Source organism: Leuresthes tenuis, unplaced genomic scaffold (assembly GCF_036924035.1).
Source record: "Leuresthes tenuis unplaced genomic scaffold, fLeuTen1.0.hap1 SCAF_21, whole genome shotgun sequence".
Taxonomy (NCBI): Eukaryota; Metazoa; Chordata; class Actinopteri; order Atheriniformes; family Atherinopsidae; genus Leuresthes; species Leuresthes tenuis.
Window position 1 is genome coordinate 9,561,098 of NW_027325375.1, and position 25,174 is coordinate 9,586,271.

A 25,174-nucleotide genomic window follows, 5' to 3' on the forward strand; every position below is an offset into this window, starting at 1 on the left:
TTCACAGCTTTGGTTTCCTGACACACACCAGCAACTATAGATAAAAACACAAAAACCCACCGTTACTACCACAAGTCAAGTGTAAAAGAAGGAGCATTTCTGAGGCATTTAAAGAACCCAAGACAACACTATGAGAGGCTGTGAGGAAGGAGAGAAAGTATACAAGCAAGACACGGGACAAGAATGAAGATCAGATTTAATTTTACTGCTGGAGAGAGCTCAGAGAAAAACAGGACGACAGACAGATGCAGAGCTAGCTTTATTGTTGCTGTCGCTAAGTGACAACTGATTCGCTCTGTTGTGTTTGCTTTCCTTGGCTCTGTCGAGAACATTGCTGACGTGGGTCTGTATTCATGAAAAAATGCGATCTTGATCATTTCTTCCCAACGCTCTTTATAGACTAAATCAGAGGAGACTGAAGCTGTGGTTGATTCCTATAATACAACTGATGAAACATGTTTCTTTACTCCAGACATTTACTTTACTGCTCTGTATCGTCACTCAGTGGAAACACTCAACATTGAGTTCATCAGTGTTATGTGTTACAACCTAATCATCATCATCTCTGTCTCACAGGTGGAGTCTCAGTTACCCAGATCTGTTCCATGGCAGACTAACTTCTCATGTAAAAATGTTTGGTCAGTTAAATCAAGTCATAACATAAAAAAAATCTGCAGCTGTTAGGTCCTGTAAACATCACCCGATCTAGTCTCATGAGTTTGGTGGTTTCATCAATTTATTGGCTTTAAAGCCATTTTCACACGTACTCTGCTGCCATAACAGTTTTAAAGCATTTTTTCCAGGGGACACATATTTCACACAGTCGGCTCTAACATTTGGTTCTGAAGATGGCAAATGTGTGTGTGTGTTTGTGTGTGTGTGCGTGCCCTAATAAACGCTTGTCGTTTCATACCTTTTTCTGCATAAATGCATAAAGTGACTAATTTATTCCCCAAAGATTAAATATAGTGTGGCAGTATGACATACGATTTACAAGATAAACGAAATATAGAAATATATGATGAATCAAAGGATGAACACATACTCCAAATAAAGAGTTGTTAGATAGAGCTATTTTTGTGGGTAGAAGGACCTCTTGCAAACAGTTATTTTTGCAATGAAGCTGAGGAAGCCATAATGTTGTTTTTATCACTGTGTTGTGTTAAGGGTTTTGCAGTATTGTACATTAAGTCCCCATTCTGCAGCATTCTCCTTTGCACAATCAGCTTCAGGGGTTCCAGAGCAGTCCCCAGCACAGGGCCACAAAGCGGTCCACCTGTTCTCTGTGCTCAGTCTCTCTCTCGTCCATCACTGAAACGCCCAACAACTAGTCACCTGAGCAAGTCTTATGACTGCTTTCTATTTTTCTGCATCAGTCTTTTAATACGACTAATCTCTAAGTCCACATGACAGGATAGTATCCCCACAGAATGATGCTGACATCACCATGGTTGACTATAAAGATGATATGATTGTCACAAGGCTGAATTAGAGGACCCAAGGACAGGAGGTTAAATCCAAATGGGTTTATTAATGATATGATGATGACAAGAAGATGAATCAGTGACCAATCACTTTGGTGAGTCAGTGACGCAGTGAACGGGCAGACAGGTAATGGCTCCAGGTGAGGTTGTGCTTCCAGGATGGAGGGAACGTAGGATATGAGGTAAGTACTTCCAAGTCTGCTCTCTGAACAGGTGGGTGGAGGTGTGGCTCCAGAGAACAACACAAGCGTAGAAAACTTTGATGTAAATGGACAGACTTAGCGCTGTGGGTTTAACAACGATCTGATCCTGAGTGGTGGTGAGACCAAGATATCTATACTGCAGAGCTGATGAGCTTGATAGAGAACGGCTGCGTCAGGAGAACCTGCCAGAACAGAGAGACAGTTACGCCCACACACACACACTCAGAAGGGGGAAGACAATACAGACACACACACACACACACACACACTCAGAAGGGGGAAGACAATACAGACACACACACACACGGAGGATAAGGCGAAGTGATACAAGAGGGCAAAAACACCTGAATCCCAAGATTCCTGACAATGATATTAGTGCCTAATTCTTCCACACGTGACACAGTAATACAGTTAGATAAATTGATCTTTCTCAACCCCTTCTCATTCCAGGCTGACAAACAGTCCCATAAAAAAAGCTTCAAAGTGGCATCACAGATAGACTATTGGACCAACATTTGAGGAGGCTAGAGGCTTTTATCTAACAGAGAAGAAGACCTCACTGTTTCCCTGATTCATTAACCATCAGCTTAGACAAGTAGTATGTGTCTTTCCTTGTTTTGCCCATTACTTTCTTACAGGCACAGATGGACTCCAGCTGCAGAAGCGCTATGAGGGCTATTGATAGCAGAAGGATACCCTAGAACAAAAAGTGGCATTAAAAAAGTATTTGAATACTTATATTAACTGGAAATTTCTGTCTTTGAAAATAAAAAAAGAAACAGCGATTGAATTGTGGGGGAAATTTTGAAAGAGAAAATAATCTGACAGTATTTTCAGAGGTTCCTGAAACTCAAAATTTGGAGAACTTGAAAGGGTTTTACAACTTTCTGCCTACACGATACAGCCGCCTGAAAGCTTGTTTGTAAGGCTTGCACTTTGAGACAATCAGATATTATGCGACGTTGGAAAGCATTTGGTATTATTTGTGGTCTTGTCACAACTTCCTACCACAGACCAGCCACCTACACATCTTCCTGTAGCACGATGTATCTCACCAGCTTACAAGCTTGCAGTCAAAAAGTCCCTCTTACGCTGTTAAGTGAACAAAATATCCAGCTCACTTTCTCAAGGCGAGACATGGTGACACAGTAATTAATTTACTCTTTAGATACTAAAGTGAGTTATGTTTTAGTTGCAGAGACATTAATTGGTAAGAGGTGAGGGTGAGATTGGCTGTTTTCCCTTTTAAGCGCTCACTGCAAACTGTCTGGGCTGTAAAAACAGAAATGTCCCCGTTCTTAACATGAAATAACATTAGCGTTTACATTATGGGTTCTTTGAAGAAACCCAATTCAATTCTTCAAACTTGAGTTTGAAGAATTGCTCGAGATTTTCTCAGAGCAGTATGTTATATGTAGACATGTACTGACAGTTCATTTGAAATTGTACAGCTGATGGTAAACATGCATGCATGTAAGATGTGTTTGTTTCTGAGACTCTTGCAGGGTCTCTTGCAGTTGAATCAAAATAGCAGGAACGCCATCTGCATCTTCAACCATATCCTGTTCCCTTCATTTACATGCAGCTAATGGCATCAGCATCTATCACTGCAGGGCATCTTATCAGTTCACTATCTCTCATTAACAGATCATGAAATACGCTCCACAGATAGGGAAACGCTCCTTCTGCAGCCAGCAGAATATGGCAAGGGCGTTGTGGCCCCCACAGCTCGTCATTTTGATGTAAATGTGAGGGAGCCTTGAAGGTTAAAACGGGGGGAGGGGGACCAGGGAAAATGTAACTGAGGGGATTCTTTGTTAGGCCTCCTGTAAATCCCAAATGTTCTCAGGACTGAAAACAGAAACAGCATGAGTGCTTGCACCAGGCATTTTGGCCCCCTCAACTGACGCACCTTCTGCCTGAATAAAAGCACAGAAGGCATTCACAACGCCGTTCCAGAATATTCCCCCTCCTCATGCTGGTCAGACTTTTACTGTGTCAAGATCTGCAGGAATCCAGTGCTACTGAACCCACTGGTTGTGTTATTATGATGAAGGGAGTCACCCTGCTGAGAAGTGACGCCCACTGGGAGCTCTCCAGCAGTATGAAGCCAGTGTACAAGGTGGCATGTGGCAGGGATTAGGAAATTTCACTGTGGATTAAAATCTCTCAAACCCTTCCATGGCCACCCGCTAAAAGAAAGGAGCCTGAGGTTCCAGCGCAGATCCAGTGAGCACTCTGTGCCCATGGTCTCCCTGAGCAGGTACGTCCAAATTAAACTCTTGTATTTCTCTATTAAACTCTGACCAACAGTACAGTTGAACCTGTACACATAACATTGTTTGTTGTTTTTTCCTGATGGTTCACAGTTGTTCACTGGGAAATCATCTAACTTTAGAAAAAAGAATACAACAGTCCTGTAAAGCTGTAAGATATTTAATAAGATATATAACAATTTATGCTTATTATGTATGTGTATGTTAAAGAAATACAAAGAACTGATGTGCTTATTCAAAGTATTATTAGCTGTTAATAACTGGGGAAAAAACACAAACAGCTCAAACAGGTTTGCCAGTTTGACCTAGTGCTGCTAGTGGGTAACAATCCCAACGCTTTTATGAGACTGAACTGTGATGTTGTGGGCAGGTAACTGTGAGCAAAGATATAAAATTCTTTTTAGATAAGTGATCTTAATACATAGTAAACTTATCCGGAAATAAGGGAATTTCAAATTATCTGGCAAAACAAGCAGGTTTGTTGAATACTATTGTTGATTCAAATGAGCAGCTCTTATATAACATTCTAAGTGGACCACATAGCTCATGCCGCAGTGCAAACTGGTGCTACCGCTCCGCTAAATAAATAATGACGGTGAATTTGTATCTGGATAGAACGTGCACAAACCTGTTGCAGTATAATGATGAATCAGAATATTCTTTGGCTGTTTGCTGTGAACAACACTTTGATATAATTCATTTGCACCTTTTTATCTTTCCAAGCTTTATACACTTGAAAATGAATCTTTAAAAGTAATCACACTAAAACCCTTATTTTCTGAGAAGCTGGAAAAATTTGTGAAATGCAATTTTTTTTATCATTTGTTTGACTAATACTGTGAAAAGATTCAGGGGATGTCTTAGTGTGTAAAGATTATGGACAGAAACTGTTGGATGGTTGTGACCTTCAAGCCCTCAGGCAGCACTCCATGAGAACCCAATCATTGTCATCCTGATCAATATAACCCCATGGGCTTAGAAGTGCCTTGTAAAACCATTTTCACTCAACACAGGCAGACAGAAATGTGACCTGAAACTGTATTACACCACAGAAAAACCATAGATCAACTCAGTATAGAAACAGTGCAGGGTTCTCTGGACACAAACTCATCTCAGATGGACAAAACGACAGTGGACATGTGTCCTGTGCGCACGAGTCCATGTTTTAGCTGCTTTTGGGAAAATCTGGTTCTACATGCCAGAGATGGGAAACACCATCCAGGCTCTTGAGGAGCAAAAGCCAGCTTCTGTGAGGGTATGGGGTGCATCAGTGACCGTGGCATGGATGACTTCATATGTGTGACGATACCATTGGGGTTGGGCTTGGAGCCTGTCCCAGCGGTCATTGGGCGAGTAGCGGGGTACACCCTGGACAGATCTATAATCCGATCAAATCCAATTTATTAAATTCAAAATTAGCCCTGTTCATACATACAAAGCCAATAAAAAAAAACAATTTCCAAGCTAAGGAAACCAACAAATTGCACCGAAACTTCTCTTCGGTCCAACCTCCCGTTCTGAGCATGCATAAGGCGACTGTGGAGAGAAATAACTCCCTTTTAACAGGAAGAAACCTCTGACAGAACCAGACTCAGCGAGGGTGGCCTTCCGCCTTGACCAGCCGGGGTTTGAGAGGACAGGAAAGAGGGGACAACAAACAGCATAACACCATTCAGAGAAACATAAGTTGATGACAACAATAATGCCAAATGTACATAATGACATATGAAGAAATAAAAGGGGGAAAAAGAGAGGAAAGTGAGGAAAGGTGTGACATGAGAGGTCCCCCAGCTGTCTAGGTCTATAGCAGATTGGCTATGGAATGTTTCAGGGTCACTTGAGACATCCCTAACTAAAAGCTTTAACAAAAAGGAAAGTTTTAAGCCTAGTCTTAAAGTTAGAGAGGGTGTCTGCTTCCCGGACACATACTGACAGCTGGTTCCACAAGATAGGGGCCTGATAACTGAAGGCTCTGGATTGAGGAGAAGCTAAAACTGGAGAAATATTATCTCTCCTGGTAGATCTCATCAGAACTCTGGCTGCAGCATTTTGGATCAGCTGGAGACTTTCCAATTTTTTTTTAACAACCCAATCATAAAGAACTACAGTAGTCCAATCATGAAGTAACAAATGCATGGGCTAGTTTCTCTGCATCACCCTGAGACAGGATGTTCCTGATTTTGACAATATTACAAAGGTGAAAGAAGGCAGTCCTTGAAACCTGTTTTACTTGTGTGTCAAATGATAAATTCTGGTCAAAAATAATTCAAAGGTTCTTTACTGTAGTACTAGAAGTCAAGGAAATGACATTGAGAGTAACTATATAGCTATACAGTTAATCCCTGAAGTGCTCAGGTCCAAAGACAACAACTTCAGTTTTGTCTGAATTTAGAAGCAGACAGTTCTGAGTCATCCAGGTCTTTATGTCTTTAAGACATGCTTGTAGTCTGACCAACCTATTGGTTTCATCTGGTTTCATAGATAAGTACAGTGGAGTATCATCAGCATAGCAACGGAAATTTATGCCATGCTGTCTAATAATGTTACCTAATGGGATGTATAAAGTGAAAAGAATCGGTCCAAGCACAGAGCCCTGTGGAACTCCAGGACTTACTCTGGTGTGTGAGGAAGATTCTTCGTTTACAAGAACCAACTGAAATCTATCAGATAAATATGACTTAAACCAACCTAATGCAGCCTGTAACAAATCCTTTGTTTGCTCTTGCAGCTTCATGATGTTCCATCTGCTCCCTGGTCACATCCAGCCAGCTGGACACCGAAGCCGCAAAACCCGCTTGGTCACCAAAGATGGGCATTGCAACATCGAGTTTGGCAACATTGAATACAGTAACCATTTTGCATATCTGGTGGACTTCTGGACCACCTTTGTGGAGATCCGCTGGCGCTTTGTTCTCTTCTTGTTTGTAGCTGCATTCACAGGCAGCTGGTTCATTTTCAGCCTGTTGTGGTATTGGATCGCAAAGAGCAATGGGGATTTGATCGGACAGAACCGTTCAGAAGGGCATGTTCAGTGTATAGACAATGTTAACGGCCTCACAACAGCGTTCCTCTACTCATTAGAGACCCAGACCACCATCGGATATGGTGGTAGGGCCCTGACTGGGCACTGTATCGGAACAGTGGCTCTGATTATCATCCAGTCTCTAATTGGAGTGTTCATCAACTGTTTCATGTGTGGTGTCATCTTGGCCAAGATCTCTTTACCCAAAAAAAGGGCAAAGACTATCACCTTCAGCAACACAGCAGTCATCTGCTTGAAGAAAGGGAGTCTTTGTCTACTGATAAGAGTGGCCAACCTTCGAAAGACCCTATTAATAGGGAGCCAAATCTATGGCAAGCTGCTGAGGACAACAACCACACCAGATGGAGAGACTATCATTCTGGATCAGGTGGATGTTGACTTTATGGTTGATGCTGGCAAGGACAACTTGTTCTTTGTTTGCCCTCTGACCCTCTACCACATGATTAACAAATCTAGTCCGTTCTATGAGTTGTCAGCCGACACTCTTCCCCAACAAGACTTTGAGTTGGTGGTCTTTTTGGATGGGACGGCCGAGTCCACCAGCTCATCCTGCCAGGTCAGAACCTCCTACATCCCTCAAGAGATTCAGTGGGGGTACAGTTTCCTGCCAATCATCTCCCGTACCAAAACAGGCAAGTACCGTGTGGATTTCTCAAACTTTTCCAGAAGTGTCCGAGTCTCCACGCCACACTGTGTCCGCTGCTTCGAGACAGACGCCGACCAGAGAAACCACAACAAACACAGCATAGAGAATCCCAATGACCAGCACAAACTGGGGATCGACAACCTGGGCTTCCAAGTGATTACCATTCATGACCCCGTGGATTTCACTAAAATGTGAAAGCCTGTTTGGTAGAAATACAACACAATCAGGATGTGGGTAATGATGCATTTGTCTCCTATTATGAGGCACACTTTCCCTTTCTGTAAGAGTGTGCACAGCGATGAAGAAAAGTTTGGTAAAGTCACTTCCTTCAAAAAACATTTGATTGATTGTTGACTCTTTGCCTTAAGCAGTAAAATGACACAGAAAGCTGGTAACTCTGGATAAACATTCAGACATGAGCAGGAGTTTGGCTGCCTTATTACAGTAAAACCACAATTGCAACTTTGCGTGGCTAGAGTATGAAGGACGGTTTGAAGTTTTGACAGACTGAACATGAAAGGGGTAAAATAGTGAATGGCACAGTGGGTACTTCTTGAGAAGATTAGGGTCTGAGCCTGTTATAATGAAAAACTGTGTGCTCTAACGTCTGCGAGAGGAAATCTGAAGTAGGACAGGTCTTTTGAGTTTGCTCATTATTCCTACTAAAACACTAACTCTGTAGTGTTGACATATCTTGTATGTCATGATAACTAGGAAACTGTGAGTGTAGCTGTAAATGCATTGACCTAATTATGACCAGTCTACACTTTGTAGATCATAGTGTGTAACACTGCAACGTCTCAGGGAAATCCTCAGATAAAATAAAACATTTTTTTCACAATTTGTGACCTTATTGCTCATTCTTATTCTTACTTTTGTGTACCCACATTGAAATGTCATCAGAATGGGGACCCATCACAACTGAAATACACATGGTGTACTTCAGTAGAAATTTGACATACTTCTTTAGCAGAGAATTGTCCTTTTCTGCTACATTATGCTCCCACTGCATATGTCAAATGTTTATGTTAGGGATGGATTTTACTTGACTTTGACAGAATAAAACAACATCAACATATTTGATTCTGTGCAGGCAAAATCGTACGTATGCATTAAACCACATTATAGAACAACTGCATATCACATATTTGTTACCTTAAAAACCTAAAGTATGTCACACATCCTTACTGTCATTATGTAGCAGAACTCAAAGTGTCACAAGTAGAAGTCTTATTGCAGAAAAATATCATAAAACTTATGGAATGTGGAAAAAATTTTGGAAAATTGGATGTTGTGAAAAATTATTTTCTAGTTTAGTAAAAATATGAAAAATTATTCAAAAGCTGTTGTTTGTTATTGCCGTTTTTAAGAAAAGAAAAGCGATGACTCGACAGCGTTATGTAAAATCAACATCCCCCAACATTTTATTCCCGACTCTCTCTTTATCCATAAATCCTATGGATATAAACAAATACCATTAATGTTGTGACCGCAGGCCCGGCCACTGAAAAGCAACAGACCACTGCGTGGATTTATCATGATGATATATGTCAAACAATTAATTCAGCAATAAAGATGGTTTTTTTTCCAGTTTGTCCCAGTTCTGCCAGCAGTCTCTCTTTCATATTCATATAGATGCTTACCGCAAAGGTTTATCCTACAAACGTTTGATGTTCTCACTTTTCCCCAATGCCCTGCAGTTTACTGACGGCAGCAGACAGCAGCAACATAACAACATCTGATTACATTCATCCACCACCTCATGCTGGATTGATGAACCTTGTTATGGCAGAGGAGCGTCTCTGCAGGTGTTCTAGCAGAGAAAGCCAAGTTGTTCATTTAAGACAGGCTCTAACATATTTGTCAGTGAGGCAGAGGCTTCAGAAGCGGCTTTCATCCCATCTGGATTAGCAGCGGCAAGTTAACTGGGGCTCATCTGCATAACAATTGAACAGAACTGTTGAGAGGGATTGTCAGAGTCAGTCTGAAGCAGCTGAAAAGAAAATACTTGAGATGAGAGGGCTGAGTGTAGCGCACTGCTGTGTCTGTTGGTCTCCTAGAAATCTGATTATAGTCCCACTTTATAGCCCAAGTTATGGACATAGGGTAAATAAGGAGAAATCTGTGATAACATGCACATATTTAACCAATCCTTGAAATGACGAGGTAAAACCAGCCTCCATAGTTACTGATGCTATGAATGTCGAGCACTTGTTCTATACAACACAATTATGTGTTGTATATATAATTTGGAGCTGGGAATGACATCACACCTGAGTTGATTGTGTTTGAAGTTGGAAATTGTGAAGGATTTGCTCATTGCTGGGCTCACGGACCAGGCTGACATCAGGAGCGTTCAAGTTGATTTTTACCTCCAAACTCAAATGAAATGCACCAAAAATCCAACATGGCTTCCCTGTGCATAAAAAGCAGTGATATCTGCAGGAAAGTGTGAGTGTGTGTTTATTAGCAATTATGCCACGTCATGTCATGTGTCTCATGACATCAGTCTCGCATAGTCCAAACTTGTATCTGTGAGGATACTACTGTGGTGTTTGTATGAAACATACATTACCATCACTCCAATGTAAACTGTTGCATTTGGGAAACAGTTGCTTTCTCACACGACAACTGGCTAAATAAAGCCTGTATATACTATATTGCCAAAAGTATTCACTCACCCATCCAAATAATTCAATTCAGGTGTTCCGATCACTTCCATGGTCACAGATGTATAAATTCAAGCACCTAGGGATGCAGACAGCTTCTACAAACAATTGTGAAAGAATGGGTGACTCTCAGGAGCTCAGTGAATTCCAGCGTGGCACTGTGATAGTCGTGAAATTTCCACGCTACTAAATATTCCACAGTCAGCTGTCAGTGGGATTATAACAAAGGGGAAGCGATTGAGAATGTCAGCAACTCACCCACGAAGTGGTAGGCCACATAAAATGGCAGAGTGGGATCAGCGGATGCTGAGGCTGCCAGGACAATGGTACTTGTCTAACTGCATAGTGCCAAGTGTAAAGTTTGGTGGAGGGGGGATTATGATGTGGGGTGTGATTGTGCACAAAGCAAGGTCCATAAAGACATGGACGAGCGAGTTTGGTGTGGAAGAACTTGACTGGCCTGCACAGAGTCCTGCCCTCAACCTGATGGAACACCTTTGGGATGAATTAGAGCGGAGACTGTGAGCCGGGTCTTCTAGTCCAACATCTGTGTCTGACTTCACAAATGTGCTTCTGGAAGAATGAGTCAAAAATTTCCATAAACACACTCCTAAACCTTGTGGAAAGCTTGCCCAGAAGAGTTGAAGTTGTTATAGCTGCAAAGAGTGGCCAACGTCATATTAAATCCTATGGATTAAGAATGGGATGTCACTTAAATTCATAAGCATTTAAAGTCAGATGAGCGAATACTTTTGGCAATATAGTGCATGTAAGCATGTTTCATAATAATAAGCTGTTTACACTTGGAAGAATCATATATCAGTCAAAAGCCCAATCACACATTCTATTTTTTTTTAATCCATGGTTACTGTTAAAAAGACTGTTAAAAACATGTATTTGATGCAGTTGTCTTTGTTATGCATTTAAGTAAGTGGCTTCTAGTTTTTCTCTTGTAATGTGACCACTTTATAATAAAATTATTTAAAAAAAAACCTTCCAGTGAGGTCAGAACTAATATTCCACCACTGTAAACCTGGCCATTAAACAATGAAATATTTCTGTCTTCTTGTGAAAGTGAACCTACAGATGAGCACTGGGAATTCACAGATCGTGAAATAAGAAAGAAAGAAAAAATAAAGACAAATTCACTGAGTTGAAAATGTATTTTATTGACATCTCCTGGGTCCATATGGGAAGTAAATGGCAATTATTTCACATGTAAACATGTTGTATAAGGTCACTTGAATGTTGGAGTGTTGGCAGGACACAAACTGTAGCAACAATAGATGTTAACCCACTGAAAGTCTTCTTTAACAATAAATCAGCATCATCGTATTAGCAGATTTCTTACATAAAGCTCGGCATGCATAAGAACTTTCCCAGCAGCCTCCATTTAAGCCAGTCAAAGTGATGCATTTTGGTCAGGGAGAAAAAACAACTGTCTTCCAAAGCCTGCCTCTTATTTCAGTCACATCCTTTACACTAATCATGTTTAAAACGCAAGACGTTTATGCCGACACGTGTAGATAACCCATGTTTTGGACTTTTGGAGACGGTTGCTAACATCCAAATAGACATTTCATAGAAGAAATATAATTTAAAATGTTTATTCGAATGTCCTATTTTCAGCAAACATGTCTATGAATCTTGTGGCATCTCTGGACAGTATGAGAAGCAGGAATGAGCAACGTGCACCACATGATAACCAATGAGCAACTAGGCTGACTTTTAATGAACTATTGAACAATAAATTAATTTGTTTAGCGATTGGAGCTTCCTTTCATTTAGAACCAATTTCTGCTGTGCAATTAAACGCTGACTCACCACCCTCAGTTCACAATAAAAGTGAGACACCCTGCGCATTTGAAACAGCATCCTGCTCAGCTCATGCATAAATTTATTTACAGTCTCTGTTCCTCTCCCCGGAGATAATGCATGTGGTATAGGTAGACATTAATTGCGTTATACTAGTGTGGAGGAAAATAAATGATTACTCTAGGAGGCGTTTGTAAGTGGCTGTCAGACACAGGGGATCACTTGGCTTTTGCATGTGATGAAAATGCATTCTGGAGAGTTGGAGACCTCTGGAGATACTTAAATTTGTGCCGCTCCTCATTTCCCACAGTCTCTACAGAACGGAGAGAGTGCAAAGGTAGCATGAGACACATCGACAATTACATTAATGTGATGTAAGCCAGGATGGAGTAAACTGGAATCATCCTTTAATGCCAATGTTGACTCAGCTGTGAGTCAACAACCATGCTTGAGGCTGTGCTAGCCCAGCGCTAAACAAAATGCTACAATAAGCATGCTAACACACTCACAGTCGTGCATATTTCTAAAGAGAACTCAGAGCAGTTGTAAAAAGTTGCAGAAGTAGTAAGACCTGTGTGCTTCTGACAGTAATAGAGAAGTGCTTTATTCTTTACAGAGGACTTTCCAGATCTCTGGCTTTTCAGTCTTTCTAGATCAGGTTTTTCCATATACGCCTGGTGGGGGGGGGTGAGGTGTAGGATATCCAATTGGTTGTAATCTGCAAGTTCTGCCACTAGATGTCCGTACATCCAACACACAGGACCTTTAAATCAAAGTAAAAAAAACTAAAGCCATTTCTCAAAACCGAGTTAATGTAGTTAAGTATCCTGTATCTTTTACACATTGCTAGTCTTTTCAACAAACCAAACAGCTGAGAGACGGGTTGAAAATTCAGACCCGAGGCATATCATGATGGTGATGGCGCGAGAGAGAAAGTCAGGAGACTTAATCTTCAATGGACTAGAGTGTCATCAACCCATCTATCAACCTAGTTATATCAGTCCGGATCAGCACGATGGATCAACCGGCCAAAACAACACCCCCAGAGTCCGACAAGCTAAAAATACTGATTAATGCAGCTTTAAAAATGAACAGTGACATACTTCCCAAAGTGAGAGAAGCTGCTGCTTCAGAGGCTGTCCTCGGGGGTCACTGTGCTAAATCCAGATGTGGTGACTGAGTTCTCAGTGAAAGGGTGAAGAAAATGCAGTACGACCTCTTTTTCTTTACTGTTCTCAAAATGCACAGATTCCACACACACAGTCGTTGTGATTCAGTACATCACATGCTCATAAAAGCATCTCAGTTGACCAGCTGGTCAGCCGCCAGCAACAATGTTCTTCATGTTTCCGTCTCAGCGGCTCCTCGACTGTACGGAGACGTTTGATGTCAGTACTTCAGAGCGCAGCCTGCTTTCAAATAATCTCACAGAAAGGGCTAAAGCCGGCCTTAAATTTGCTTTAGAGTCATCTTAAACGGTTTCCCACTCGGTTTTGAAATCTCAATGCTGAGTAGGACCTTACTGACAGGCGGGGAGATTTATAAGTGGTCATAATTTTCTCTCCCAGCGAGGCCGTTGACATAAACCAGTGACCTTTCAGTCAAACACTTGCTCAAAGGAAGATCAGTAATTTTATTCTTGTCCCTATTGAACATTTATCGCCTCAGTAAATTTAAACAAAAGGGGAACAGAGTCTCCAGTTTTATACCATCTTTCCACACTGTATCTTAATCTCCTCAAGAAATACAAGTTGAAATAATCCCTAATTCCATAGTCTTTAACTCCTGAGAGAAATAGCTGACTCTTCAGCTGTTAAATGCTCCACTTTGTTCCCCGATAAGTCTTTAACTGGGTCTGAGGTTTCCGCCCACTGGAAACGGCTGCCCGCTGTGGCTCGAGTGGTGAGACTGAACCAAAACTGTGAAGTTACAGACTGTAAAAATAAAACAATGCGCAGAGGGAAGCAGAAATCATTACACAGACAACAGTTCACCTTCGACCCCTTAAAATAACACTCTCTCCATGCGCTGGGGTTTCAGCTTCACAGTTACTCTGCCTTTGTGAATTTTCAGTCTTTTCTTTTTGTTTTTTTTAGCTTCCCTCTGTACAGCTCTGAAGTAAGTTTAACTTCCCCCATGCGGCAACCTACTTTGCATATTGAGAATAACACAAATTAAACTTAACTGCATTAAAACAGTTTGAATTTTAGGCCAAGTTTGGATGCTGCTGACAGTACACCAACAAGCGCAGAGTATTCCTCACATGTATCCGTGGACTTTAACGTTTCCATCTTTAACAAGGAGCTGTTACTCCGGAGCTTCTGGTTAAGGAGGCTGGAAAATATGAAAGTGAGTTTTTTGATCATTTACTGTTATTATGTTTGCGCTTAGAAGCAGCCATCACTCGATTTTATTAACCCAGATCTGTTTAAAATGACTAAATTTAGTCGTACAAATGGCACATTTACCAATCCAAGAGATTTGCTCTTTGTTCTGAATCAATGACAGTGAATGGATGCAGGTACGTGTCGGCTTTGGGTGACGAAATGAATGGTGTGAAGAATGTAACCTTTCCTTTGATCCCTTTTTTTAAAGCTGCAAACCCACGGGGCTGCTGTTTTTAACCACCACTGTTATTCTCCTTGCTCTTTGCCACTCAAGACGCCGACATTATTTCTTTATTCTGAGGGGTCTTGACAGCCATGTGCATCCGGTCACACACATGCACTGTACAGCAGCATGAACAGGAACATCTGTGAGTAACTTGAATATCATTAGCTCACCCTCATACACTGCGGCGCTGATCATCTCTGACATCACTCATAATCATCAGTTACGAGCGCCCGGAGCCACGGAGCCGAGATACTGTGATGGACTGTGTGAGATGTTGGGGGGTGTTAGACTCAGCGAGATGCTGAACTTTATTCACAATTTCAATTTGAAGCATTTCCCTTTTCTCTGTTTTAAAGCTGCTCTTTGATAATTTTTTTAATTTTGATCCTATTTTCTGGACGAAGGCTGCTGGGACGAGTCCTCGTCAGTAAAGACACAGACTGTATAAGAACAGACGAACAAAACCACAGCTGCAGAAACAAGCACTTTACATCATTTTGAGGGTTTTTCAAAACACATCTAGTCTTCCACAAATCATCGGGCCTGAATGAAGCTCCTGTGAGAGTGGAGGAGTTGGGGGATTCAGAAAGCACAACAAAAATGACTGACCAAATACAACAGTTAAACTTTCATTCAGTAAAATCTCACTGCAACAATGGAATGTCTGGGAAGTTCTGCTTATGGTTAAAAAGGTCCAGTAAATAATGGACACAGAGTCGGTCCGAGCTCCCCGCCCCCCTGGGTCCATCTGTGCTACAGGTGATGAAGCGACGTTTGCATTTATTCTCCCTGAAACCCTGAGTGGACGCAGAGCTGGATGTTTGGAGCCAGTGCCCAGTTTCATCACAAGAAAAGAGTTTTTTTTGGTGGATATTTCTCTACAACCTAAATGCTGTGGTTCAAAAAAAGACTTCTAAATTTCAGGAAAACTTGAGACTGTCATGTCTGTGCACTTAATATGAAACCAGGGCAAAAAAAAATCCACAAAAACGGAAAAAAATGGGGATTACACAGAGACTTTACCACCATGACATCACCCACTGGTCTGTGGGCAGCTGAATGGACCTGAGGGGTAGTGGCCAAGCCACCCATCTGCCTCTTCTGCTGTAAAATGTAAAGAGCTATGAATAATTCATGTAAATAGCCTCAAAAGTGAAGTCAATTCTAATGCTGAAACGTTTCAGTGCTTGAGACAGCATGGCTGGAGCTCACCACAGACTCCAATTAAAGAAGCATTAACATCTTTTATCAAATATTAAATAGCCAAAAAATGTTTAATCCGACATTAATTAAAAAACATCACTCGTGTTAGCGCTGAAATTAGATCTGGTCACAACAAAACACAGCCGTCCACAATCTGTCATGGTGGTTTTAACACTGCCTCCAGTGGTCAAGACAGGAACTGCAGCCACCTGATCAGTTGTTAGCTGCGGGGGTCACTGCTTGGGATTAAAATGCAAGGTTTCCCCTTTTCCTCGACCATCTCGCTCGAATAGGACGGCCTGATACCGATCACACAGACACGACTAACTTTGTGAGCGGAGAGAAACGGCTCAGATTTACGAGTTGACTCAAATACAGTTGACGGATCTCAGTTTTAAAAACCTGAACAATAAAAGGTAAAAGGTGAGCGATACTTTTCAAGCTTTCTTCCACTTTGTCACTAACTGACAACTACTCCATCTTTTCCACTGGATGTTAAAGATGTTTGTGCCTCCAAACTTAGGTCTTATTATCAGAGTGCGAGCCACCATTTTTATCAGAAACACACCACTGAAAATCACAGCTTGAGCAACGATTTCCCCTTACAAATAACCGAGTGTGGTTCATTTGATTACAATCCCTATAATTACCTATGTTTCCTGCCTTGTCTGTAATCCTTTGTGTTTCTCCTACAGCAAATAAGAGACACACAAAGATACACAAAACAGAAACAAAGTGGGTAAATAGTGTAGCTCATTAGTTCCTTGGCCAAGCAGAGCACTGGAGCAGAGGTACGTGATAGTCTCCACCTGTTTGTTTATCTACAGAGTTGAACTAAAACTAAATTAAAGCTACATTATGTGAAAGTTGGGAGCGTAGAAGCAAGGTTAAATAAGAACCAAATCAGCTGTGTAGGCATGTAAACTCGACTCAGACGTCCAATTTCGGAGTGTAGGGAGAGAGAAATGATGGCTAAAACTGTGAAAATGTGACCCAAGGTGTGAACACAATGGAGCTTTGCTTGAAATAAATCTTCAGCACTTTAATTGTGTTTGAAATTCTTCAGGATGTTTCCTAAGCACAGTAGGGTTAAGCTAAATCAACCAACTCTCTCTTCACAGTGGAAGATGATTCATGTAACTGGGCACCGGCCTACAAAAGGCATTTTCATGTCAAGCTGTTGTAAGCATGCACTTATGAGTTATTAATGAAGGAAATGTATTTTCAAGAGCAGAATAATTACAACCACAATTCAAAGCTTTTTCTTTTGCATTCTCCAGGACGGAAAATGAGAACGAATCCTCCTCAGCCCGATTCAATTGGACCGTGGGCTTACTGAGCGTCGACAGTCTCCCTCACTCTGCAGCTCAGTTTGAGGGAGAAATAAAAACAATGGCTGCGTTGAAGGGAGAAGCAGCTCTTCATTTAGCACGGTAAGCAAGAAGCTTTGAAGTCAGCCATTTAAAACAGGATTTACATGAATAAATAAATTGCTCACCGACGTGAGCTCCCAAACTGTTAATGAAATCACACAAAAAAGGAAGAAGGCTTTGGGTAATCATCTGCGCTTCCAACACACATGACACTGCAAATCAAGTTCAAGTCTGGGAATAAATAACAACCTGCTCTGCTCGAGGGAGTTACTTTGTTTAAACTTAATATAAAACGCTGCTTTATTGATGTCATTATTCATTTTTGATGGCTATTCAGATCTCACAAAGACTGTTTCAGGCTGCATGAATGAACAACAAGATCCTTCTTTTTCACAGCTGTGCTTTACGACCCTGTGCCTTACATCCATCAGTGTTAAATAGAAGAACAGAAAATAAAATCATCTGAAATAACCATTCAGCCTAACATGTTCTCACAGGGAATGGATTTCGATAGCATTTTTTTTTAAATCCAGTGTTGAATCAAATTTAATCTCTTCATCAGTATCTAAAGGCTAAAATAAATACAGCTCCAGTATGTTGACAGAGAAGGCAGAAACACAGCCTAGTTAATGAGAATAAGCTGAGCATCAATAGATCCAATGTTAGTTATATGTAGCCACTCAAAGAGGAGATTATTCAGCTGATCATTCCTGGAGATAAATCACTAAACTAGAAAAACATCCTTCCACTCTTGGATGAACTGTTTAAGAGCTCATATGCAGCAGTGACATGAAGCAGGCTCTATGGAGCTGATCTGTGTGTTCTCCTTTGCTCTTCATTAATCAAAAGAAATAAGGACGGTTTCAGAGGAGATTTGGTTACTGGATTCAAAATTAAGTGGCTATCGCAGCCCATCCCTGGTGCTCCCTGTCTGCCCCCTGACGCCTCACTACCTCAGCTCTGCTCGTCTTCCTTCGATGGTTACATTTGTGTGGCATGGATGGAGAACAGAAATGGAGGTCAGCGGTGCTGCCCGTCTCTGGTCAGTCTTTGCTTACATCATTGGGACCGCCACTGTGTGGTTCCACATCTTGGAAGACCTCTTAAACTGTCTTTTTGTGCTTCGTCTCCCCCTCTTTGAGCTTATCGGTATGGAGGTTCTGGCTGCTGAGGGTTCGGCCTGTAAAGCTGCTGCACTCTCACCGGCCGCCCGTTAGCCGGCCAGCCACCTGATAGCTGTCCGATGACCCTAAGGCCAACCGGCTGACCGTGTCCTGGAAGAGGACTGCTGGGGCTGAGGATGTGGGGCTGTCCCACATGAGGTTCAGGAGTGGGGGCACTACTTAGATGCCCTGGAGTGGAGGCAGGGGGAGACACTGGGTAATGAGGGAGGAGAATGGCTGGCGTCAGGCCGTAGCGTACTTGGAACACCCTAAGAGGTCCCTGTGCCACAAAGCCATTGGGCCGCTGGGGTTCATGAGAGTCCTTCTTCACTTCTGGTACCTGGCTCTCCTCCGCTCTCTTGGTTTTGCCTGGCTGCTTCTTGGCTTGAGCGATCTCTTGCATTTTCTCTGCTTGAGCCCTGCGGATGTGATACATCTTCCTGAAGCTTTGGAAGGAGTCCGAGAACTCATCTAGGCTGACGTTCCCCTCCATGAATTTCTCCAGCAGCTCCTGTGAAGCAGGGCAGACAAATAAGCCGGCATTAGAAGACGGGACAACACACAGCTGCAGGGAATCACTCAAACAAACTCCTATAAGCATGAGGAGGATTTAATCAACTCAGGGATGTTTACCCATGAACTTTGGAACAATATTTCCCAATAAGTTGTTTTATATCACTAACAATGGCCCATGTCCTGCAGCTGTTACATCTGGCAAAGCATCAAAGCAGTGTGATCTGTCGGTATGTGTTCCCAGGGAACGAGAAGCTGTGTGTGAAGTTTGCGTGGTTGAACCGAACGCTGCCGACAGGAGTATTTGTGGGGTAGTCGCTACATTAACCACAGCAACTGCATGAAAGTCAGGTCTGACTCAGATTCAGTTTTTATGCAAGTCTGGAGCTAACATGAATAGAATTCTTCAGGACAATTTGCAGCCAAATTAAGTAGAAGGCCTGTTATATCACCACAAAAACCCAGTTTCATTACATTTCCACAGTAATGCTCCTCACAGAATACAAAAATCCCAGCTGGGACAAACAAACCTACAATTATCTGTATGATTAAACGTTCGTTTATTGTCATTACTTTCTCACTATGAAACCCAGCTGTGAGGCAGCCGAGAATTCCTGAACTCAAATCTTCAATGAGACTGACATTTTTCCTCTTCACGAGTTCATGAGTCTCTGTAGCTAGAAGTGGTGACAGCGTTTGATGTGCTGACTGATTGTGACCGTGCACATAATCCACAGGGGCACCAGTCTCAGATGTCTGTAGATGTGCAATTTGTCACGCACACACAAAAAAAACATACACTGCCCATAGCGAGCAGGAGAAAATACTCAAAACTTAAATCCAGACTGGACTTTTTATCCTCCCACATGGAGCATCTCACCTCTCTTCTCTGAGACTGTAGGTGGTGTCCTGCTGATTCAAAGCAGAAACCCCCAGCCACAGTGTGGCGACTGATATATATATATATCGTATATTTTTCTCTGTTTAAAAAAAAGACACTAATATCTAAACACATTGTTTGTCAAGTAAACTTTGAACACTTTTAGATACCTGTGATACATGGCCATGATCCATGGGGTTCAATTCGAGGATAGTGAAGATTTACTGCTGCGGATGTATCACACTTCATGCTTAGAATGTTACCACGACAGATTAAAGGGACCGGGGAAACATTAACATGACAAATCTATCAGTTTGTATATGTACTGTAGGGAACACAGAGCTGATCCGTTACTGCCGAGTCTGTTAACGCTTGTAAATAAACCAGAAATGCTTGGCACTTATACAGCACATTTCTAATCTAGCTGACCACTCAAAGCTACACTCAACCATTCACACACACACTGATACAGCAGTTTTACAGGCTACACGGGGACATGTGGGGTTCAGCCTCTCAGACATATAATCAAAACCTTATGATTTAGCTTAATATTCGACTAAATATGGTAAAATGATCCTCCAACAAGAATTGTTCCACGTCCACCTGCTTTCTTATTTCTACTGAAAAGGTGAAGGAAACATGAATAAATGGTTATTGATCAGGATATGTTTTTCCCATGATTGACTTGACCAAACTTCCCTAAAATGTCTGAATACTGCCGACATAATGGAATGCCTCGTTTTGTCCGACAAACATGCCAAAGCATTCTTAATGTCTCTTTACCACTTTATCAAAAACATAAAAACCAGCAATTCTTAAACTGAACACGACAGACCACATTTTTGACATTTTCACCTAAAATAGTTGCGACTAAATAATCAACAAACAAAATCATCGACATAAGAAATGACTGAGAAACTGACGCTGTATTTGGTCACCTGACGTACTTCAATCTAAGGCTGCAACTTACAGTTTCTGATTAATATGGAAACATTTAATAAAGCTAATAAAGCTAAAGTCGTGTCCTCAACTGTCCAAAACCTAAACATGTTCATTCTTTGCAGTGTTAGAAGCCGAACCGTCTTATTTGTCTAATCTACATGAAGAAATATGGTCTGATTATGAAAATGTGACCCGTTTCTGAATCCAGTGAGATGCAGAGTGCACATGCTGACCTGCTGACTGAGCTGTATATGAAAGAGTGACAAAACTTGTCAGAAAACTGCTGGGGTGAGATCAATTCCAAAGACTGGAATCGTTTTCAAGATGAGAGCAGCTAAGAAAAAGACCAAAAAAAAAAAAAAGAACTGGAACGAAATATGAAGAAGCTCGATTTAAAGAGTGAGGCTGCTGTCATTTTAGTTCCTTGTCATCATTAATATCCATGACCCAATGCTCATTGGATCCAGAGCGACTAAAAAACTCAGAGAATCAAGAAAAAACTTTGATTGGTGGACTTTGTGGTTTATTTCCACCCTCCGTGACGTGTAAGCTTCTCTATGGACACCATTCAGCTGACCTCAGGTCCTCAAAATGTATGCTATCAGCTATGTACTGATAGCATCCAACAGCTGTTACAGGCAAAGCTCATTTAAGTTTGTAATATTGAATTGAGTGTTGGGCCCAACGGAATATACTACCATGAATACTCTGCAAAACATATTTCTATAGTAGAATATAAATCACTAGCAGAGCCTTGGCTTTGGAATTCAAATGTGAATATTTGCTGCTTTTTTTCCCCTGGGAGTAGTTAACAGAATGAATTGCTAACCATTGTATCAAAAGAACAAAAACTCTATTCAGCAACTTTCCACTTTGTTTGGTCTCACGGTATAACTTTGTCTTGATAGAGAAATGGAAATGACGATGAACTGGTCTGTCCAAAATAATGTCAATAATCAGAAAGTTGTTATAGCATGAATGATCTGAATGTCATGGCATGGTGCCCTTGTAGAAAGATTGCACACTAACCTTTCAGTATATTGTTATTCAAGTGGTTTTAACATCTTTGGGTAAGGCACAAAGGCTACAGCATCTGATTTCATACTATCACAGTGATAAATAGGACATGTTTGCTAGTGCTAATTTCTCATTTAATTCCTCACAGCATTGTGCAGCACTGGCTGTACAGCCCCACCCAGCAAGTAGTCAGTTTTGGGTCCTCCCACATGGAGCGTACGGGCTGTCTGACCCTTCTTCTCTGAGACTGTAGGTGGTGCTCTGCTGATTCAAAGCAGAAACCACCAGCCACAGGGTGCACGACTGACTTTGCTCATGATATGACAGGTTAACTTTGTTTTATGTGCAAGTGAGATAACACCAAATGCAATTTCATGGCAGGTAAAAAATATGTTTCTCTGTTTTCCTGGTCAATAATTTTTCATATGATATAATATGAAATATGAAAAACTAAATGGACAATGGTGTTCGACCCGCAAGGGTTAGGGTTAGGGTTAAAAAACACGATGGATTAATGGTTTCAGCAAAGGACCGGTAAAAAAAAAAGAGAACAGAGGGTTATTTTCTCCTTTCAGTCTCTCGTTTTTAGTCTTAATTTAGATTTGTTTCGATTTCATCTCCATTTAAAAACCCCATTGACATCTAAATATATTGTGTATGAGGTACATTACTGCCAACATTATTTGTTTCTGTTTCATCTTACTCATGCTGATTCGTCGCCATTTCTTTCTTCACAGCTGCTGGACAGCATATGAACAACAGACCTTGAAAACATTTAACAAAGTAAGATTTCTGCCAAATTATGGCCAGATTTACACTCTTAATTCACACATGAGATGACCCCAGCCAAAAACAGGAGAAGGAAAAAAACAACAGTCGTCTTCCTGGCTGCTCATCAACTGTTAGAAAAAAATAATCCTTTAAGCACTTTTTTGACAGTCCTGCATTTCTTCACTTCAATCTCACCTCATGTCAGGACTAATCTCAGGTCAGTTTGGTTGCTGACAGAGGATTTGATCTAAAGGACGACGGAAGACAACAACAACTTTAAGTTTAGTTTCCCCTCACCACATGTCTTAGTTCATGTTGGCACCTGAAAAGGAATCTTCCTAATAAGGAATCAAGTTTGACTTAAGGCAACAAAGGAAATAACTTTTGGCCTGAGTCTTCAAAGATTTAGATTTGTGCCTCAGATCTGTGACACAGAGTTCGCGAAAGGACACGCTTTTCCAGACATTTACAGCAAGGTCTGCGTTTGATGTTATTGTTGATGGAGAACAACAATGAAAATCAGATTTCAGTTTTCCACTGAACCAATAAACCTCTCAGGAGCTTAAAGGGAAATGTTTGATATCCAGATAGATAGTCACAGACCACCGAGACATCAGAGAGGTTTGATTGTGTTGATTCAGGCTTACCAACTCACAGGGCTTTGATTAAACACAAAGGAGAGTCATTCAACATGAAAAAATTATCAACGCTCTTCTGGCTAAGAATTTACTTAACCAATCACACGAATAAGAAAGTTAAAGCAGCAGACACATGTCAAATATTCACTGATGTATTTGTCCTGAGGTGCTTTCCAAACACATTCAGTCAAGCTGCTGCTTAATCATTCAGTGAGCAGCCATAACAATCACTAAGTCGTGAAGCTATTGATTGTAGCCATGTGAGGTGGGGGAGGTTCTGAGTAAATCAATGTGTGAATGGAGCAGCAGTGTGTGTTTCATCTGTGAACAAGACTCCCTGACTATCCTGATCAAGACCACGGGGATCATGTGGGATTTAAGCAGGATCCCATGTCGGTGAGTCCCGCTCACGCAGGTGAATGAGATGTATTATTGTGAGGCTGCAGCTTCACCTCTCTGTGTGTAACAGACACCACCGTGACGAAGATAAATGATGCAGACTGCCTGAAGATAAAGGCTAGCTCTTTATTCCAAAAACAACCTCCTTCACGTCTACTTTTAGGTGTTTTATGTTTACACAGTGCATACCGTGAATACTCCAAACACTGATAGTATATACCGTACTGTCTAAACATGCCACTGCATGAAATACTGCATTTACACCGTTCTCATGCTGAGGAATTCATTTGTCTTGATCATCCTGATTTAGTGAGGGATTAGAATCTAAACATCTAAAGTGCTGAATCGTTTTTAAACACGACTGCACACATGATGAGACATTTAAGGTCAAATAAAAAAAAAACAAAAAAAACAATTGAGTGTGCAAAAGTCTTAAACCACCCCTCGTCTTTGTACATTTCACTTTTAAGCAGCCAGACATTTTTGTAATCTATTAAAGGGTTCTTGATCAACAGGCTGCCTGGAGGGGTTTTAAAGCTCTTCTTTGGACATCGGCTGCTTTTCCACTCACTTTTAGTTCAGTCCTTGAACCTCTCAAGGGATGAATCGGTGTTTTGTCTTCACATTACAGACAACAAGTAACCAATTTTAAATCGCGCCCTTAAACGCTTTGTTACTAGCAGCTGTCACAAAGACATGCCATTTGTTCCCATTTATTTAGCTGAATCCGCACAAAGTGCCAAAAAAGAACTATTAGCTGAAAACTTGGCGAAAGAAGAAGGGTCATGTCTAAAAAAATGAACAGCAGATGAACAGTATTTGACGGTGATGTCCTCAGAATTTTTTAACATTATTGAAGCAGTGTGGGATCATCTTGACAGAGAAGGAAACGAAAGGCAGCCAACATCCAAAGAAGAGCTTTGGAATGTCCTCCAAAAGAAATAATAGAAAGCTTGTCTAAGAGGGTTTAAGCTGTGTTGAAGAATAAATATCGACTTTCAAGCTCATTAGAATTGTACAAACTTGGGTTTTTTTTGCCTTATTTCCATTTTTACTTTTATGTTTGCACATGTTTCAATCACACTTATTTCCTGTAATATATACATATGAGGGGTGGGTTAAGATTTGAGGAGTGTTACTGAGATGTAAAGTTAATAACTATTCCCAACACATTTAGCCTCAAAACAATCTGATTTAGTATGTGGTCAAATTTATATTCCCTTCAAGTTTAGTTTTGATACGAACTGTTAGGACCACTCAGTTTACTCATCCACACGAAACACAAGCCTATTCATAAGTTATCAAATGTCACGCATGGTGTAGAGCAGAGCAGCGACTCCCACAAAAACCTTTGCTCTGCAGCGTTTAACAACAGGACAGGAAATGCGTGGTTTAAGAAACACAAGAGAGCCTGCTTGTGATGCTGCTGTTGGCAACATTTAACACCAAAGTATTGCTTCTTGAAGGGAAGTACTTCAAGAAGCATGAAGTACGTATAAGCAGACAATGCCTTACCAGCAGGAGGA

General features: G+C 41.2%; 2 protein-coding genes across 2 annotated transcripts in view; one reads left to right on the top strand and one right to left on the bottom strand.

Moving 5' to 3' along the window:
- The first annotated feature begins 3,737 nt into the window (after positions 1-3,737).
- LOC140280265 (ATP-sensitive inward rectifier potassium channel 1-like) lies at positions 3,738-7,982 on the top strand. Its single transcript, XM_072375572.1, has 3 exons — positions 3,738-3,789; positions 3,887-3,950; positions 6,692-7,982. Exons 1-3 carry the CDS (start codon positions 3,738-3,740, stop codon positions 7,845-7,847), a joined length of 1,272 nt encoding a protein of 423 aa, XP_072231673.1. The 3' UTR covers positions 7,848-7,982.
- A 3,487-nt stretch (positions 7,983-11,469) lies between these two features.
- The window catches only part of vps37d (VPS37D subunit of ESCRT-I), a 39,167-nt gene continuing 25,462 nt past the window's right edge, over positions 11,470-25,174 (bottom strand). Inside the window, exon 4 of the mRNA XM_072375036.1 lies at positions 11,470-18,999. Within this exon, the coding sequence (XP_072231137.1) occupies positions 18,469-18,999 (531 nt within the window). The 3' untranslated portion in view covers positions 11,470-18,468. The remainder of the gene's footprint in view (positions 19,000-25,174) is intronic.

Excerpts from the sequence above, each read along its gene's own strand:
- LOC140280265 (XM_072375572.1), top strand. The coding sequence starts at position 3,738 with ATGAAGGGAGTCACCCTGCTGAGAAGTGACGCCCACTGGGAGCTCTCC. Across the intron at positions 3,790-3,886 it reads CCACTGGGAGCTCTCCAGCA|AAAGGAGCCTGAGGTTCCAG; the intron begins GTATGAAGCCAG and ends ACCCGCTAAAAG. Across the intron at positions 3,951-6,691 it reads CCCATGGTCTCCCTGAGCAG|CTTCATGATGTTCCATCTGC; the intron begins GTACGTCCAAAT and ends TTGCTCTTGCAG.